The sequence below is a fragment of the Pipistrellus kuhlii genome, unplaced genomic scaffold (assembly GCF_014108245.1).
Source record: "Pipistrellus kuhlii isolate mPipKuh1 unplaced genomic scaffold, mPipKuh1.p scaffold_m20_p_11, whole genome shotgun sequence".
In the NCBI taxonomy this organism is placed as follows: domain Eukaryota; kingdom Metazoa; phylum Chordata; class Mammalia; order Chiroptera; family Vespertilionidae; genus Pipistrellus; species Pipistrellus kuhlii.
The window spans coordinates 3499218-3519689 of NW_023425416.1; the positions used below are offsets into that span (position 1 = coordinate 3499218).

General features: G+C 41.9%; 1 protein-coding gene across 2 annotated transcripts in view; it reads right to left on the reverse strand.

Moving 5' to 3' along the window:
- Positions 1-8749, reverse strand: part of TAFA1 (TAFA chemokine like family member 1) — a 487078-nt gene extending 478329 nt beyond the window's left edge. The window contains exons 1-2 of one of the 2 annotated variants that reach the window (XM_036430578.2): positions 8196-8749; positions 6153-6273 (exon numbers count right to left, since the gene is read on the reverse strand). In XM_036430578.2, coding sequence (XP_036286471.1) covers positions 6153-6270 — 118 coding nt within the window. In that variant the 5' untranslated portion in view covers positions 6271-6273; positions 8196-8749. The remainder of the gene's footprint in view (positions 1-6152; positions 6274-8195) is intronic. The other variant, XM_036430577.2, reaches the window with a different exon arrangement.
- Between the last annotated feature and the right edge of the window lie 11723 nt (positions 8750-20472).

The window sequence follows — 20472 nt, forward strand, 5'->3', positions numbered from 1 at the left end:
CCTTTATTATTTCACATACTTTCTGAGTGCCTATTACATGTTGAGTTTCTCACCATAGTGAGAGATAAGAAGATGAACAGCACAGGATTCCAGAATCACCTTGGCCCACACTTCTCAACACATCGGTGATATGAATAGGCACTGTAGATGTTGACCAAATTAAAAATGTCTGGAAATATAAGTTAAATACAATCAGGTTTCCTATTGGCAAACTTTCCAGAACTTCTACCCATTCAACACACACTGCAGACCCCAAGAGAGAACATACCAGGAAGTGAGTGCCACCCCAGCAGCTGACTCCAAGGGCATCTTGAGAAGACAGAGTTTTGTGAACTGGGAAATGTTAGCCTAGACATTTCACTCAATATTGAATCATGGAAGCTCTTGGAAAAAAAAAAGGGCTTCATGATATTTCCCTACCTACCCTTCTTCCTGTTCTTTAAATTGGAAAATTGTTTGATAATATTTCTAATGTTACCATAAAACTGTCTGTAGGAAATATTTTGAGCTTTTCATTAAAAAGTAATATATACCCATATTAAAAGCAAATGTAAAAAATAGAGAATTATAGAGAAAAAACTGATTTATTTTAGTTCTCCCATTGTGGTGAACACCTATAAAGAATGTTCATGTTCTTTCTGACATTTTTATGCATGTACAAATATTTTTTTCCACAAAAATCATTTCAATGCTGAGTCCTCTGTTCCTTGTTTTCTTCAGTCAGTCAACAGTAAATCATGGGCATTCTGTGCACAGGAATACGAACATGCCATCCTTGGCAGTAGCTACAGTGAGTCCCACTGCCCCATTGCGTAGATGTTCCAGAATTCATTTTACCGATCCACTTCTGAGAAATGGGCCTCCCCTCTAACTTTTTGCTATAAAGATCATTGTTGTAATGACTAAACCTTAACATATATCTTTTCATATGTGTCAGATCACTTTATGAGAATAAATGTCTAGAAATGCAATTGTTATGTTGCACATTTTACATTTTGGGAGACACTGCCAAATTGTGTTGTGTGTGTTTTTTTATTGTGTGGTGTTTTTTTTTAATATTGTACCACTTTACACATCAAACTTTGAGAATTTTATACAGAATTTAAAATTGGAAGATGTTTTAGTTTAAGAAATTGACAAATGAAGGCTAATGATCATCTGTGCAACTTCCAAATATGTGTTTGTAATACGGTATAATAGAATTGAGGACACAGGATTGAGTTCACATGAGTAACAAACAGCATTTACATAGCTCTGAAATAATTCTAAGTTTGACAGAAAATATTTATTTGCATGTCTAACTTGGTTTTGAAATTTGGGGTCTTATCAAATGTTCATAGCTGCCCTCTGCCCCTCGGGTGAGTTCAGTACTATTAAAGAGATGATCAATGGATTATCACAAGCATCAGCTCTCACTAAATAACAACCTGTCTGCTCTAAACTTCACACCGATTCACTAACTCAGCAGCCTCGTATGAGTCCAAATCCTTCAAAAGCCAGCATGCTGTCAATATTGTCCTCACTATTTCTATTTCTATTACAATTGCTAAAACAACTCTTAATGCAATGCACCTTGGCATTCTAATGCATAAGCCTTCGGCAGTTTTCAATAAAGTAATATGGAACAATGAGGTAAAAATAAGTATGAAACAATGCTTTTTAATATTTTAATTTAAAAAACACTTTAACATGAATGGTAATGTTTAGTGTGTAATAATTAAGCCATAAATGCATACCTCTAAATATAGAGTTTGCTTAATATAGCTTTAAATCAGGCTAAGTGCAAGTTACACAGATGATTCTATTCAGAGCAATCTTTTTATACATCATTTCCCTACATCCCTGTCAATAAAATAGCAGTGACTGCAGAATAAATGATTCATTAGGCTCTTATAACTTCTTGTCTCATGTAATTTATCTACATAATTTTAAATTACTAGAGACTCTCAAGGATCTTTTCTCACTAAAGTATTTTGAAATTATCCATATTTTATTAAGTCTCAAGGACAACCCTTCACACACAGACACCCACACACCCTCAAATTTGAAATTAAGTAACCATTTAAATTGCTGTCATAATTCATATATTCATAAAGGAGGAAACTAATGTTAAATTAGAAAGTTACATTTAGCAAACCATTCATCCTTTTTTATCTGTTTCCCAACACCTGGCGATTAGAAGGACCTGAAGCTATTTTAACCACCTGGACAGCAGAACCCACTGTGAAGGATCCGTTGGTTCGGCTGCCTCTCCCAGTGGAGTGCCCTCCTTCTCGCTGTACTGTCTATAAAATAGGCGTGAACGATCTTCAAGTGGTAATAGTAATTTCCTACATTACTCCCGCAATAAAAATGTGATTTAGTCAAATAGTAAATTATTGCAATTACAAATCTGTTAATCTATCGCCCATTTCACTCATTGGTCTAACTTCAAAATTCACTTTCATTTGATTGACTGTTTCAATCTTCCTTAGCCAGTGAGTAACTGAAAATAAATGGTTCTTTCCTAACACTGTAAGGACGAAAAATAGGAAGTGCTTATGGACTGCAGGGGAACACATTAAAACTGTCTGCTCTCCAGTTTACAGATTCTTATTCTGTGTGTACAATCCCGCTGCAGCGAGGAGGCAGATCCCAAACCCGCGGTCTCAGGAAGCACCGCCCCGCTGCCTTGTTTGACAGCAAAAATTGGCCCAAACCTCAGCCATTTCCTCAGAAGACCCGGGCTGGCTGGTGCCCTAAGGTGCTGCACACTCCAAACAGAGAGGAGCATCGCAACAATTCCATGTTTGAGAGGCTGAGATTGGCTTCTTGGGACCAGAGCGCCATCAATCCCCCTGTGATGGGCATGGCATGGCGGGGCCTGCAAGAGGCTGAGAGGGGCCAGTGGGGCGGACACGGAGGAGGCAGCGATACAGCCCCCTGACCCTCCGCTGGGGCCCTGAGTGAAAGATCTGTCATTTCTCCCATTTCCTGGCGCTTGGTATGCACAGGGTGTCCGCCTGCTCCTGCTCCATGAAAGAGGCGATTTTTCAAGCTTAGGCAAATGTGGCAAAGCGCAGGGTCTGCCGGGGGCTCATTTTTTCTCATCATGTCACTGGTCTGAACTGATTTGACAAAATGAGATTATGTTTTTCCTTTTCTGCTCATTTATCCAGCTATTTGTTTATTTATTTGCTCATTTAGAGGTGGGCTGTCACAGAGAACTGGCCTGATTTCTCTCTTGTTTTCATACACATTTCATTAGTGTCCCTGGAGATTTAAGACCCCAAAGGGAGACATCCCAGCTCTCATCACCAAAACCATAGGTTTACTTTTAAAATCAGAACAGAAGACCATATTAAAGAAGACCGTTTCTGAATGAAATAATCTAGACTATTGCCATGTTCAAGATCTATTGCTTTAATCTTTTCAGCTGTTCTTAAAACCCCAAGGAAGTTGAATAAACATATTACGTACATTGGACTTTCAATTTAATATCATTTTAATCTTTCTGTATCTGGAAAGAATATTTATGGTTTCTTCATTTCATCAATGAGTCTGAAATGAGTCTCAAATGTAAAAGCACTTGGGGTTGAAATTGGTTTCCGCTCTGGCTTCCTGGGGTATTTGTAGTATAAACTGATGACGTAACAATACGCATTGGTGATCATAAGCAATTTCTAAGGGTAGACAATGAGAAAACATACCGAGCTTCATGTCAGCCAGAACCTAATGATGTGTTTCTGAGTTTAAAATTATAACATTTTTATAATAAGCCTCATAAAGACATGAGTTTATTAAGTAGCATAGTCATAACCCCTCATTAAAAAAATAAATAAAAAATCAAAGATTAATTGATTACCAGAGACAGTGTATGCGGCACCTACTGCAAAACTGCGCTGTTTTTCCTGACTGTATGCATCCAGAGTAAAGCAAGACACATTGCACTTGGTGACTATTCTAGCCAGGCACCACACAGTTTCAAACAACAGCAGAAGTAAAAACCAAGCTTTGACCTATGTGGATGGACCAGATGTGTGAACAGCAAATGTTGGCCATCAACACCCCTAGCATTCTGTCCTCAGCTGTCATGTGGGACAATGTCAGTAATTCCTGATAATTGTGAAGAGCTTTACAAGTTACAAAGCACTTTGGCTGAGATTGTTCCATTTACACCCGAAACATCCTAAAGGGGAAGGAAATGGAGCCCAGGAAGAAAAGGGACTTGCCCAAGGTCCGAGCACCTATGTTACATGGCGATGGCCAGTTCTGTGCTCTGTGTCACCATATGCCACCTCCTCTCCCCCACACCGCCCATCTGCCAAGCCCCTTTCAGAATGGCTTTGTAGGTCCATTGAGTCCTTGTATTGACAAAACTTGAAAGTTTTCACAAATTTTGCCCCTGGACTGCCAGTTCCTCAGAGGTTCCTTGGCATTATTCTCTGCCTTGAGGGACATTGCTGTGCAGCCTCCCTGGGGACCAGGCTCACAGGGAAATAGACTGGCCTGACCGCCAATGGCCATCACAGCTGTGCTGTCTGTCACCCATCCCTGGAGGAGGGGAGGGAGTTGGGAGAGGGTGGTGCACCGACAGGGAGAAGGGCCAAGCGGAACAATGGGAATTAACCTTGAGAGTAGCTGAAACTCACTTAGTTTTTGTTGAGTGTTTAGCACCTGGAGGCAGACTCCCCGTGCTGTGTGTGTGACTATGTAACAAGTCAAAGACGTTTTTTGGTAGAAGGGATCCGTGACTAACTGATCAGAGGCTCCCAAACCCCGTTCGCGGCTCCTCCCCTGGCACCTGAGCCAGGGTGCCTGCCGCTCTGGGCTGGGGACCCCCGTGGCAGGAATGCGGACGCGCCAGGCGACCCAGGCCCACCTGCGGGGCCGCCCTGGCCTCCTCCGCACCGGGGCGGGGCTCTGGGGTGGCTGCGCCCGCACCTGCAGGCTGGCCGCGCGGATCTCAGCACCCACCTCCCCACCCTTCCGCCCCCCTCCCTCCTCCCGCGCCCCCGACCCTCCACCCGCGCCCCAGGAGCAGCTGGCCCAGGAGGACCTGCCGCCCCGCTCCCTCTGGCCGCCGCCCAGACGATGGGGCCGGGGCTGCGGGGCACGGGGTGCGGGCTGGGCTGCGGGAGGACCCACCGCCGGGATCGGAGCTGCTGCGGAGCTGGGCGGAGGCGGGGACCCGGAGGAGGCCGGGCCGGGGCGGGCCGGAGGCGGCGGCTTGGAGAGGGGGTGCAGGGCCGGAGCCATGAGAACTGGGGATCGCCAGCTCGGGCGCAACTGGTCCCCAGAGCTCCGACCGCGGCAGCGCCGGGAGGAGAGGGCGGGCCATGGATGCCGAGGCTGCAGCCGATGGACAATGGAGGAGTCTTCCCCTCCGAGAAGCAGGCGGCTCGGAGGACCACGCGGGGGAGTGATGAGAAAGCCGGGGAGGCAGAGGAGAGAAACCCCAGGTTAAAACACATGTTTTTGAACAGAAAGACCAAGAAAGCAAAATGCTTCCAGAACTCCAAATCCAACACAGGGAAAATCCCAGCCAGGTTCAGGGGAGCAGGTCCCTGAAGCTGCGAGGAGAGAAGCCGCGGAGAGACTGGCGAACAGCAGGGGAAGAAAGGGAGAGAGGAGGGCATACCAGAGGAGAAAGAGTAAGTCACTTTTCAATTTCCTTTTCATTGGCAAACTCTTTCCGAAGTCAGCTTTGGCACGAACATTCCATAAAATCCTGAGCCCCTCACACACCTAGGTGATAATATCTATACTAGATAACAATGCCTCCAAGAATACACACACATTATTTTTGTCAGTTGCAAAGATCATATTTTGTCCCCCATAAAAACAATCTCCAAGTCTTGAAAATTATCCGCCTTTTACAGAATATTCTATTTCTGGCCAAAGTATACAACCACACAGGACTTGTCAGTGTGTGTGTGTGTGTGTGTGTGTGTGTGTGTGTGTGAGGCTCTCAGAGAAAAGCCCCATTTTTGAGAAGTTAACAGAAATACCTCCAAGCCATTTTTGTGACCCCCTTTTCCCAAAGCCTCTAGCCAACAGCATGTCCTGGAATTCGGGGGCAAGCTGCCCAGACCACAACACCTTAGTCCCTTGCCTTCGCCGCCTGTGGAGGAGACAGCAGCGGGCCTGGGGCTGCAGCCAGCCTTGCTTACCTGGTCTGAGCAGGTGGGGCTGCTGGAAAGTGTGCTGGAGGGCTCCGTGGCACAGCAGCATGGCGCAGGCACTTATCCACAGGTACAGGGCCCAGGACATCGCCGAGACCACCGCCATGCTCTGAAGGGGACAGCAGACAGGGAGGGTCAGCCCCCGCTCCACTCAGTCCCACTGAGGACAGAAGGGGGTCTCGGGCGTCATGCCCCTTTGCTGCTGGAGAAAAAGACCCAGCAGAGGTCATGCATGCAGCAGGGCTGAAGGAAAGCACTCTCCAGAAGACCATGCATGCATTTGTGAAATTTAGCAAAACCTATCTCCAAGAATTGCCAAAATGCAAAAATAAATTACAGTTGGCCTATGGCATAGGCGGTTTGAAACCTAGTATCTGAAATAAGCGTCCTGTCTTACACCCTGATCCGTAAGGGACCGTTATTCCAGGCATTGGAAGCTGCATGCTCCTGCTCATTCTAACTTCATTGCAAGTCTGACATAATGAAAGGAAAGAGTGGATTCTTTTTTTTTTTTTTTTAATTCTACAGTCATGAATTTTTAATCACTATGCTATCTGCTAAACTAAGTAATCATTTCTCAGAGGCATGCTGTAATCTCCTGATGGAATCAGTCTTTCTGGCTGGACTTAAAATCAGAAAGAATTGTCTTCAGCCAGAATGAGTTTCACATGCGAGATCTGTGCGCCTGCCACAGAGCAACCCATAATTTACAATATTGCTTTGCCTCCTCGGATCCCATGGTGGCATTTGATGTACAGTGCTGATGAATATGCATACACAGGTGGTGGGTGCTTTTATGGACCAGCACACACCTTTTCACAGGCACGAAACTTTGACAGTCTTCTCTGCACCCATAAGGATCTTAGAGCTGGAAAGGCTCAGCTACAGAATGTCCAATTTCTCACACAACACCTTCTGCTGCACTTCCTAACGCCAAATTAATCAACTTGAACATCATCCTCACTCAGCCAGTGACATGGAAGCCTTTTATACACAGGAATACAGTGAAGTGTATGCTTTTCCCTTAGGTAGAGAGAGCTTTGGAACCAAATTTGCTTCTTTTCCTTTTTTTTTTTATTTTTTATTTCCCCATTGTCAATTCATACACTCCAAGTGTTTCAGCTATGTATTTAAAGCCTGCTAGTGACCTCCCATTGTGGCTTTTTTACTCATAGAAATTTGTCCTCTCTCAAAAACCTGTAATTTTAGAAAGCAAAAATATGCATTGTATGTGTGTGCATACAGACATAACACAAGATAATTTGTGGGTATTAAGGGAGAGATGTCTTTGAGAAGGGTTTTAGAACTATAATGGACAAATGGTGACAGCCATAATTAAGTGCAAAGTAGGAAAACATTATTTCCAGCAGCCTGGTGCTTTTCCTGCCCCAGCCTGGGCTTCAGATGGACCATTCGCTTCCTAATTGTTTCGCTGCCCACTGTTTACTTTTGTGTATGGCAGATTTAGCTCATTGTCTCCGGAACTCTCAGTGTAACATAGGTTCACTCTCTTCAGCAGTTACATAGCAATACGCCTCCCTGGAATCCTGAATGAATGCATTTTTGGGGTCTTTGCAAAATATCCTTAAAATTACAGAAAGACAAAACAGAGGTGACTGTGGCATGCATTGACCGCTTGTGGATTTCAGCTAAAATGCAGCAGGAATTAATCTAAACTTGGAAGAAAAAAAAAAGCCTACCACAATCAAAATTTAACAGTTGTTCCGTGCCTGCTTCTCTTGCTCATTTTATCACCCACTTGATCTTGGCACTCAGAAAGATTACTGTGACATGACCTTTACAGAATTTTCTTTCTTTTTCTTTTAAATTTAACTTTCTTTCATTCTCAGCATTACTTTCAAGGTGCCCACATATCGCTCCGATTGCTTACTCTCTTACCAAGAGGCTGTCTCTATGTTGATAGGTGCTTTCCCCAAATAATGCATGCAGCCTTACCTAGTTCCCTAGGGATGACTGAATAGGTTACAAATCTGCTTTCTGAAGCTTAAATCCTTAAAAAAGGCTTCTTACCTGAGAAATCCAGCCAAGAGCAGAGCTCTCTGTTAGTGTTCATTGGAAAGCTCTACCACTTTCTAAAACCCATCTGTGCCACAATTTGAGATTTTTTTTAAGAGCTTCCAATAGTCTTCTTTATCAGGATTTTAAAAAAATGTTTCTTCTCTTCTGATGCTATTTCCACAATGAAGGAGACATCGGGTTCATTCAGGCTGTATTGTCAAAAAAAAAGGAGCCAAGGTTTGAAGGCTGAAAACCTTGTCATTTTCACCTTTAAGTCATCCCCTGGCGTCCCCTCTGCCTGAGGAGACCTTTGAAGTGATGGTGAGATAATGTGCAGTTTCCTGATGAGAATCAGTTTATAATTAATGACGGACCGTCCCCTCTCCAGTGCGTTCGGGGCAGAGTAGGCAGCAAAATGCAGGAGCTGGGCTGCTACACGGTGCTGTAAGTAGCAGGAGTCTGTTTCAATACATCCCTCCTCTGTAAAGTATCACATGTCTTAAAGTGACATTACCTCTATTACAGCTCCAGTGGGTTGTAATACCTGCCCACGAACTCTTCCACAACGCAAGCAGCACTGTAACACTGTAGTGCCTGGTACGGTATGTTAGAGATTGTATCAATAAAATGCTCATTTGCCAAAAGAATGAAGAAGGAAGGAGATGCAAAAACAAAAAGCATTCTGCAAAATATTGATAGTGTTAATGGGTATTCAACTTCTAACAGTAAATGGGAAAGTGAAATATGAGCCATTTCTATCCCCTTAATGTTCTTATAACCAACAAATTAACAAAAATATTGGTAAGTCTATATAAATTCAAGTCTCTCAAATGTTTTGGCAGCTAAATCTGGGAATATGATATATCTGGAATACAATATAAATGTTTATCTGCATAAGCCCAATAAAAATCTTCTGAGTTTTTTTTTTTAACATGTTTAATAAATAGAAATATGTCATTTTCAGCATTGAAGTCTGGGTTTTGACATATAAATACGCTGAAAGCGCTATTTTTAAATGTCCCCTCTTCTCAAGTAAAATGCTGGGATGGGAAGAGGAAACACTCAGAAGTTCAATATTTTGTTTCTGGTACTCAAGTTTGAACACTCTCTTCTTTGGAAATCTAGTGTGTTTGGATTGGACCTAAATATCAACAATGTCAGATCACTTATAGACTGCATTGCACCAGCAATGATTCTCTGAAATACTCATTCAATTATTTCACAAATCCCTCATAAAGCACCTACTATGTGCAGATGCCTGGGGACAAGGCAGAAAGCACGATGGATGTGATCTCCATGGTCAAAGATTATATCGTCTAGTCTTTAGTGTTGTTTTCAAAATCAAGTTAATTCTTATCATTTTCCTCCTCAAAAAGCCTTTTGAAATTATTCAAAATACTGATTTACCTTTTTGCAGGCATTATAAAGAAGGTTGGCTGCTGCAATGAATATTTGGAAACCAAACAATGAGAGAGTGAGGAGCCCTTCAGACTCATCAGTCTTTCCCACTGGTTCTTCTCATTGCACAGTGCACACATAATAGCTCCTTGTGACTTAACAACTGTTTAGTGAATCAGACCAATAAACAAATTTCAAGATAATAGTGATTACTAACCTTACAATTAAAAATAAGTCTACTTGAGTTCTACTTGATACTGCTTGTTACCTTTCTGTGGTTCATTATTGTTGTATTGGTGAATATATATAGAAAATTGACACAGACTGAGCAATATCAAGACTAAAATAATAATAACATCAGTAGCAGCAGCTAATGTTTGTTAAGCCTTCATCATGAGCTGGCACTACTCCATAGTATGTTTCCTGTAAGGTGTATGTAATTCAATCCTTTTTACTGACCCTATTTTAATCCTATTTACTGACCCCAAAACATATTGCTATTATCTTTAATTCATGAATGGTGAACTTGAGAGAGGACAGAGAGATTAAGAAATTTGCTGAAGGCAAGTGATAGAGAAGGTTTCAAACCCAGTGAATGGCTTAGGAGCCCATCTATTAAATACTGGGATAAAACAATTTGTGGGGGGAAAAACTAATACCTGAAGCTAACCATTATGTTATATTTAACATTATGACACTCTAAAAAAATTACTCACTTTTTTAAGAGGCAAATATTGAGTCCATTCCAGGCATTTGGAAATAGCAGTGTGGAGGCTGGTCTTTGCCCTATGATTGTTCTTGGTTTTGTTCTTGTTATGCCAATATATTAAAATAAAAAGGAAGTTCAATTTGCTAATACAGGCTACCATTTTGAAAATCTGTGACCATTATTTTCTTCATTTCTATGGATTTAATTAAGGCTCAATATAGTTCCTTAACTAGAATTCAACTCATTTTAACAAACTTGAAACATGTTCTATGGATTATGTTCAAGGCACTCAAATAGGAATTGCTGATAATTAAAATTAAAAAATAAAATAAAATAAAATAAAAAAATTGGAAGGAAGACTTGCCCTTTAAGGATTAAGTGAATTTATATCTATGTATGTAATAAAACAAGAATACCAACACTTCCATTTTTTTCTTTCGCATAAATTGTAGTTGATTACATTGCAGCTAATTGTGATAATATAAGAATCAATACACATTGATATTTAAGACAATTTAGTCCATTCTCCCAAATAAAAGTGAACTACTTTCACACATCTCAAAGAAGTTTGGGCCTTTCTACCTTTGCACTTCCTGATCCTTCATGGTTGGGTGGACCATAAACTTTCAGCCAATGAGGTACTGCTTTAAAGTTGGGACATTTAAGGTTGAAGCACCCTCCTCCCCCAGATCTTTTTTTGTGTCTTGAACATGGACTAGCTGCACTCTCAGCCTGGATCCATGAATGGCTACAAAGAGGAGAGGCCGCCCATTTCCCATACCAACACATAATGGATGTACATATGAATAAGCAATAGTTTGTTCTTTAAACAATTGAGACTTTAGGGCTATTTGTTATTTCAGCTTAACCAAGTCTATCCTGACTGATGAAGATTTTAGCCCATATTATTCATCTATTAAACCATTTTCATGTCCTAGTCACTGTTCTAAGTACTGAGGAGATAGCAGTGTCTACATCTCACCAAGTTTCTACCTTCACAGAGCCCTCCACAATAGAAATACATTGGAGGGTTTTTTGTTAGAGTAGTGTTAAGTCCAAAGCATTGATTGTTGCAGCTGGAGTAACTAAGGGTTCTCATAAGCCAGGAGTTACAAGCTGATCACTTATGTTGTCCATGAGCATGCTCTGTTGTTCAGCCATTTTGTTATGCACCACAATATTTCAAAAGGCAAAAACTCATCCAGTCTCAAGAATTCAAGATACCCTAATGAGCTGGGTGTTCAAACCATGATCTAGCTTAATCCCTAAAGATACACATTTCAAATTCAATGTCTACATAAATGCACACTTGTGTATACATAAAAGAAAGAAAATCCCAATCACCAGAACTCCTCCCAATGGAGAAATCCACATTTAGTCATAAGAAAGGCTCAGTGAAAATAATGGGAGGTGGGGGGTGTGAAAGCTTAAACACTCAGAATCTATAGTAATAAAAGCATAATATGCTAATTAGACTACACAGCCAATTGACCTTCTGGATGTAATTTTGGATATCCTTTCAGATAAGCCTTAATGGTGGGGGTGAAACAGAGGCAGTTAAGGGTGATAAGTCAGGAAGGTGAGGAGTTGGGGGTAATCAGGCAGGTAGGCAGGTTAGGAGACAGTGGTCCCGGATTGCTAGAGGGTGCAGGCCAGGCTGAGGAATTGCACCTCCTCCCCGTGTACGAATTTTGTGCACCAGGCCTTTAGTTCTTAAATAAATAAGAATATTCAGCAAATTGCTTGCATAGTAAAAGGCAGGGGGAAGAAGAGATTGGGTTCCAGTATGTAACAGGGTAGAAATCTAGAGGGAAGAAAAAAAATAGTGAGGAGCAGAGAGACGGAGATAGAAACACATTAGAGGAGCAGAAATAAAAGCTCTGAGGACAGGATTTTCTACTAGATATATTTTGGTAGAAAAGGATATCCTGTGGAATAGGACTCTTTCCTGTACCTCTCCAAATAATTATGAAAAACCAGGGGGAAAAACCCTCACATATGCTTTGTAGTATTAAGTTAGGGGGAAAACCCATGGAGGGCCTGGATTCTGTATCAAGGCTCAAAATACCACCATAAACTCCCTCATTTCCATGATTACCACACTTCCCATTTCTTAGCATCTTTAGCTTAGTTGAGGAACAACCCACTTAATAATGTGGCTATTTTTAATTCAAAAGTATGCAGAAAAAATGATATGCACAGATTTTATGTTTGTGCATATTTCTAAACTGAAAAGCAAGTAAAGGAATTTAAATAAATTACATCTGGACTGAGAAACATAAAAAGTTTCAGTGAAACTAAAGTGCCTTCTATGCACACCATTTACACCAGTTCTAAGGATTTCTTGAGATAACACATTTTGCTTGGGTTTTTACAACCTTGATGTGTTCTCTTGTTCCATTTAATTGACTACTGTAAATGGAGGCATGGATAAAAGGATCATTGTCATGGCACCTGACCTCTAATCTCCATACCTGCTGAAGCACTGAAGTCCAACTTCTGTTTTCTGCAGGAACTGAGGCTACCCATCAGTTGGTTGACAGTGTCTGTTCTAAATCCCCGATGGCAATAGATCTTTCCTCTTGGCTAAGTAATGACATTACCCTATCTTTTTTTCATAGCCCAACTGCATAAATCAATTATGTTATCACCTCTTTTATAGAACTCACCTGAAATATTCCCCTCTCATGGAATCCTACCTAGTATATGCCCCATACCAGATATACAGCAACATCCCTAGTTTGTCAGTCCCTTTTGGACATAACTAAGGCACATATACTTCCCTTATTTACATTGTTATTCTGTACTCTGAACTATGTCAAAATATATTTAAGCTAAGAACTGGAAAAAGATGATGTATGGAAAACAGATGAAGTACATCAAGAAAGTCTGAATTATAATAATAATAATAATAATAATAATAATAATAATATTGATGGTGATAGATGATCATATAATAACTAGAGGCCCAGTGCATGAAATTCATGCACAGGGCGGGGGGCATGGGGTGTCCCTCAGCTCAGCCTGCACCCTCTCCAATCTGGGACTCCTCGAGGGATATTCGACTGCTGGTTTAGGCCCAGATCGCCTAAACGGGCAGTCAAACATGCCTCTCACAATCCAGGACTACTGGTTCCCAACTGCTTGCCTGCCTGCCTTCATATTGCCCCTCACCACTTTTGGCTGCCAGCCTAATCACCCACTAACCACTCCCATGTAAGCCTGATTGATGTCTAACTGCTCCCCTGCCAGTCCATTTGCCCCCAACTTCCCTCCTCTGCTGGCCTAACTGCCCTCCCTTGCAGGCCTGGTCCCTCTCAACTGCCCTCCCTTGCATGCCTAGTGCCTCCCAACTGCTCTCTCCTACTTGCCTGATCATCCACAACTGCACTCCTTTGCAGGCTTGATCCCTCCCAACTGCCTTCCCCTGCTGGCCATCTTGTGGTGGCCATCTTGTGTCCACATGGGGGCAGGATCTTTGACCACATGGGGGCAGTCATATTGTGTGTTGGAGTGATGGTCAATCTGCATATTATTCTTTTATTAGATAGGATAGAGGCCTGGTACACGGGTGGGGGGCAGCTGGTTTGCCCTGATGGGTGACCAGGATCAGGGTGGGGGTTCCCTTGGGGTATGGGACAGCCTGAGTGAGGCCTGTGGTGGTTTGTAGGCTGGTCATGCCCCCCAGGAGGCCTGGTATCAGGGATATATTTACTTTCTACAATTGAAACTTTGTAGCCTGGAGCAGAGCCAAGCCTCCTGCTCGCTCAGTGGCAGCAGCCATTTCTGTTTGGATTTGTTTACTTTTTATAATTGAAACTTTGTAGTCTAGAGTGGAGGCTTAGGCCTGCTAGGGCAGGCGGAAAGCTTGGCTTCTTTCGTTGCTAGAGAAACCCAAGCCTCTGTGGTCACAGTCATCTTGGTTGGGGTTAATTTACATGTGCGCTCTGATCAGCTTGTGGGCGTGGCTTGTGGAGCTGAGTGATGGTTAATCTGCGTATTACTCTTTTATTATGTAGGATGAGGAGGATTCTATTGTATTAATACTTACTTTGGGGGGCCTTTTTCTATGTACCAAGCACCAGTTGAGCCATTACATGCAGTATCTCATTTAATACTCACAAAAGTGCTAATGGGTCTATATTACAGTGATCTCTGTTTTACGGTTGAATTCCTAAATTTCAGAGAAGATAAGAGACTGAACTAATGTTGTAAGGTTAATGACCTATAATTCAGTCTCATCTATGAGTGCCAGAGTTCTAAGCTCTAAGCAAACAATTTCTAGGGAAACAAGTTAGAAATAAGTAATAAATTTTACATGATAAAGATAAAAGGCCAAGTAAGCAAAGAAAGATGAGCCTACTATAAAGTTTGAACATAAAATTCAAACTATCAAGTGATATAGTGGAAGCACTATTTGATTCTAAGTTTCTTAGCAGTAGAAGTGAAGAAGGAAACAATTATTTCTTAAAAATATACAGAATCCACAAGGTAAAACAAAACAAACACACAAGTAAGCAAGACAAAACAAACAAACAAAAAACTAAATTGCTGGTCAGGAAAAAATAAAAAATCATTAACAATGAGAAATTGAACAAAAACTAAATCATTTTATGTCAAGCTGGTGATATTCAATGCTATAATTTGGATCTGAAATATAAAGCAGAATTTTTAGTAACTGTGAAAAGGGGGAAAGGGAAGACAAGATTTTTCTTAGGCTGGAAGAAAAGAACCTTCATGTAGGAGTCTCATTGTTACCTTTAGCAGCCTATCTCTGCAATTACTTTATCAATTATAATTCCTCATTGCTTATCTTATCTGTCTCTCCAAAGAAAAAGGTGATTTCTTTTGCTCTTCCACTTATCTCTTTATTCCCTTTTTAAAACAGAAAATTGAAACTATAAGAGCTTCACCAACTTCTCACTAATATAATAAAAGTGATAAATATATTGTTATGTTAGACATTGAGTGGTCACTTTATTACAAGAGTATAAACATATATGATAAGCACATGAAGTTCATGGCAATGACTGCCTTGATGATAATAAAAGCAATAACATGATTGCTTTGGTTTATAAAACTCTGAACCATCACTGGACTCAGTCACTGTCCCCCACACTCACTCTATGACATGGCCCTTCTCCCAGTCACTGATTCAAGCCAGAAATGAAGACTCTCTTTGCCATCTTCCTCACCATGAATTCCCACATACCACGTCACTTTCTATTAATTTGACTTCCTGTACATGTCTTAAATCTGTTCATTCTGTCCCTCTCCATTTAAACTTCAACAATTAGGCTCAAACATCTTTCACCTGAACAACAGCAATTCTTTCCTAACTAGTCCACTTACCTTCAAACGTGTCTCCCACCCATCTCTGCAGCCACACAGAATATGTTTATGGTGTATATTGACCATTCCTGTGATTTAAAAACTTCTCAATGGGTTTCTACTAAGCTTAAAATAAAGCCCAAATTCATGACCACAGTTCACAGTATGTTGCATGAGTTGTGGCCCCTGTCTACTTTCTAGCCTCATCTATATATGTAAAACCCGAATATGCAAATAGACCAAACGTCAAAACAACCAAACAACTGGTCACTATGACATGTACTGACCACCAGGGGGCATGCGCAGAACATAGTGGGCATTGGCTGTGGCTGAATGGTGGAGCAGGTAAGAGGGTGCCAGACCAAGGCAGGGCACTGGTCACTGTCATTGGGGCGAGCCTCTGGTGGCTACTGAAAATTCTTTGCTCCTGTTCATCACGGTCCCACTTGCCACTTACACTTGCTGCTGGCACAGGCCTCACTCACACCCACTGCCATGAAGTGTGAGCAGTGGTGCTTCCCCAATAGCTTGATGCTATCAGCAGGTGTGAGCAGCAGTTGCTGGCCCAGATCGCCCCTCGGGGCTTCTCCATCTCCCCCTGCTCCTTAGGGGCGATCACGGTCAGGAGCCACCTCTTGCACCTGCTGCCAGTGATGATCCCACTCACACCCGCTGTCAGCACCTGGCGCAGGTCCCAATTGCTGTGCATTGTCAGCAAGTGTGAGTGGCAGCTGCCAGCCCCGATCACTCCTGAGGGTTTCTTCACCTCCCCCTGTTCCTGAAGGGTGATCAGGGTAGCAGCCACTGCTCGCACCCACTGATGGGGCTAGCCTGAATTGTTCCGCATCATCAGCGTGTGCAAGTGGGGCCAGCGCTGGCAGTGCATGGGAGCAGCAGTGGTGGGATAAGGGCTGCTGGCAGACAGGGGACCAGGGACTGCAGCAGGAGGGGCCAGGCAGGGGCCCAGAGAATGGGCCAAGATCCACCTCCATGCCTACCACAGCCTCAAGACCCACAATTCCTATTAAGGTTCATGAATTCATGCACTGGGACCCTCATCTATAATAATGAAAAGGTAGCATGCTAATTAGACCTGACACCCTTCTGGACATCATTCTGAACGTCCTTCCAGATGAAGCCGGAGCTGGAGGGAAGCCTGGGTCCCAGGTGCCTGTGAGTGTCCAGAGGAAAGCCAGCCTGTGTCCAGGGTGCCTGCAGGTAGCCGGAGGGAAGCTATCCCAGGTCCCAGTGCTAAAGGGAAGCTGGTGCTGGCAGCCAGGGAAAGAAAGGCCCTCTCTTGCACAAATTTCTTGCATTGGGCCTCTAGTCTCTTATAAACACTATCACTCTTGGTTCCTACTCTACTTTTTTCTAGAATCCTTAAATGAGACAGAGAAACTTCCTCAATAGCCTTCTCTAATGCTCCAAACCGGATCATATGTTTTATACTCCTACAACTCTCAGAATATCATCTGTGTAGCCTTAAATGCCATTGTAATTAACTACTTCTGAAATTATCTGTTTGATATCTGCTTTATCTCCTTACTAGAATCACCATGAGCAAGGAGAACCAGAATCTTGTTCACTGCTGTATCTTCAAAATCAAACATCCTATCTAATAAAGAGGGAATATGCTAATTGACCCTCATGCCATTGCAAAGAGAGTGGTGCCCACAGCCATAAGGAGGGAATATGCTAATTGACTGTCCCACCTCAAAGATGGTGGTGCCCAAGGCAATAAGAAGGGGATATGCTAATTGACTGCCACACCCTCAAAGATGGCAGTGCCCACAGCCACAAGATGGCAGCGCTCAATCCCCTTAGACCAACTGGGGTGCTAGGCATGTGGAAGGCTGGGCCTGCTCCTAGGCAGACACGGCTGTTCCATGTGCCTGTCTCCAGAGTCCCCCATTCTCCTCAGCCCCACAGCCATCCAGGGCCGGCCCAAGGCCCAGGCAAGCCTCAGATGGCAGCTGCCCAACCACCCAGGGCCGCCCAAGACTCAGGTAACCAGGGCCGGCAGAGGTTTGTGTTGCTGGCAGCAGCAGCAGCAGAGGTGTGATGGGGTGTCACCTTCCTCTGATCACTGGGTCACCTCCTGCCCATGAGGGCTCCCAGACTGTGAGAGGGGGCAGGCAAGGCTGTGGGACTCTCCCATCCAGTGTATGAATTTTCATGCACCAGGCCTCTAGTATACTATATACTCCTTAGTATATAGTAGACACTTAAATGTTTGTGTGAATAAATGAGGAATAATGAATGAATCAAAAGAAAATATGAGTTTACTATCAAGATGACATGCATAATAAACTGTTTTTCTAGAAATCAGTAGCTTTTGTGCACTCTCAACTCCCAATAGCCTTTGCTGGTTCTTTTGCTAGCCAGTAGCATGCATTTGTGAAGTGTGACACTTATTCAGGTGGCCACCTTGTTCTGTGAGAGACTATTGCTATGACAGTAAGGACAGGGAATTGGCCAATACATTAGTTTAAATCCATGCCTAGCTGCTACTAAACTTACGTTGGGTATTTTTGCTAGAAGAAAAAAATTAAACTTTTCTGAATTTTTAGCCCTGGTTTTCGGTATTTGATATCCAAATATGACCTGATGGTAGAGCTCACAGCTCAGTGTTGAAAAATAAAAATTCTATAAATATTAAAAATCAAATGAAAGCCCTTAGAATTCTATTATATTGAACTTAGAGGAGACCCATCGCCCAGTGAGTACCAGTGTCCTCCTCTGAGGTTCTTCTCTCTCCTCCCTGCCCCGGTCCCTCTCTGCTCTCCCACAGGACTGGGGAGGAGGCCTTCCTGTGACACTGAAAATGGTCTCTACTTCACCAGGCCAAGACAGTGGCCATGGTGCACATGTGGCTATGAAACATTTGAAACGTGTCCAGTACAACTAAGGAAAGTTATGTTTTCTTTTATTTTAACTAATTTAAATTTAAATAGCCACATGTGGTTAGTGGATACTGCATTGGGCAGCATAGTTCTAGGATATACCAACAACTAGGTCAAGGAAAATAAAAATTGTGACTTCAAATAATTGTTAGTAACCTAGAAGAAATATCTTAAATGACCTGCTAGTAACCTTCCAGAAGGTAGACTGTGCTCCACATTTTCCAATGTCAGTAACTATTCCTCTAATGGGGACCTTAATATATTTAACCAGTTTATACACTTTGTTTCTCTAAATATTCTACAATTTATATTTGCTTATAAATTGTGAGTGATCTTATCTTTTTTGGCAGTAAATTTTCTACAATGCAAGACAGAAAGTTAACAACAAGAACGTTTTGCTTCTCTGCCAGTTTCTACATGTTAACTATAATACAACAGAAAAACATAAGTCTCCTTTGCTTGGTATAGACTTCAATCCAATTAATTTTTCTTGACATCCTAGGTTTATATCTGATTTGCCTTCAAGTAAATTTTTCTTCTGGCCTTTGTCTTATTATCAATATGGCTGATTATCTGGTCTCTTTTATCTTGTTTGAAGTTCAATTACAGGAAAGAGAAAATTTCCAGAAATAGAAAATATATAGGAAAATAGAAATATATATATATATATATATATATATATATATATATATATATATATATTAATCCACATGCTGGTGGGCTTCCCTTCTTTTATTTCTTTATTCCCTGATGTCAGTGAGGCAGTCAGCACAGGAGCTAAGAGCATGGACTCTGGAGTCAGACCTCTTGGAGCCTTGTTTCAACATCACTTGCTAATTGTGATCCTATGCAAGTAAGTCTCTATAAATTTTTAAAATTAAATTTGATTTCTTGGACATAACCAAGATTTAGCCCTTAAAGTTCAAGATGCTTTCTTACTTCTCTATGCTTATGTAGATTCAGCATTTTTTATTTCCAACATCCTTGCTTTCCCTTCCATTTTCATTTATCTTGCCTCTACCTACTTTCTTCTAAATCAATCCACTTTATCAATTTGATTCAGTTGTTTCATTCTCCAAGGAGTTTTTCTTGGCCTCCCAAGTCTAGGTTAGACATCCCTCTATTTTCCTGTAAGATTCAGTATCAAATGCACTTGCAATAACATCTACTGCTCTGTGCCATATCCATCTCCCTGTCTCTGCACTAGACTACCTCCATCTCCTATCTCCAGGTAAAGCACAGTGTTTTTCAGTTTTTCAACCATGTCTTTCTTGACTACAAGCTTTTGCATATCTTGTTTCCTCTTTCTGGAATATTCTTCCATCCTATTCTTTGTCCAAGTGGCTCTTTATTTCTCTGGTCTCAGAGATTTTTTTTCCCTGACCTTAGTCTCTGTTTGAAAACACGCAATCATTTTTTAATGCACAGAAAATATGTCTCATTAAAACAAAACAGAACAAAACAAAACGAAAAACAACAACCATAGACCACAAGGCTTGGCATAACTATATGCCCATTTTTCCAACCTAAATATAATTTCACTCCTACATTTACCATATTCCAGTCACTCTGATCTTCTCTCAGTAATATACTCAGGTAATATATTCATTCAGCAAGTATTCATTCAAAAAACAAGGTAGAGAGAAAAGAACTCATGAACAAGGTAATCATGGCCCTCTCACACACTTCAAAAACTTTCCAGATCAGGGCCCTTGTACAAGCTATAAGCTTCTATTCTGTTTACTGTTGTCCTACCATCTGGCAATATATCTGGCACATAGTAGGTGCTCATTCAATATTTATAGAAGAGATGAATAAATGAGTGTGAGTGAATGCATAAACCTAGCCACTTCTTTATTCATGTTTTAGGTGTCTTATGAAGTTGCAGCAATATTCTGAGCAAATGGTTGGCAGTGGGCTGAGCAGGGAGGAGGCTAGGAAGACATCT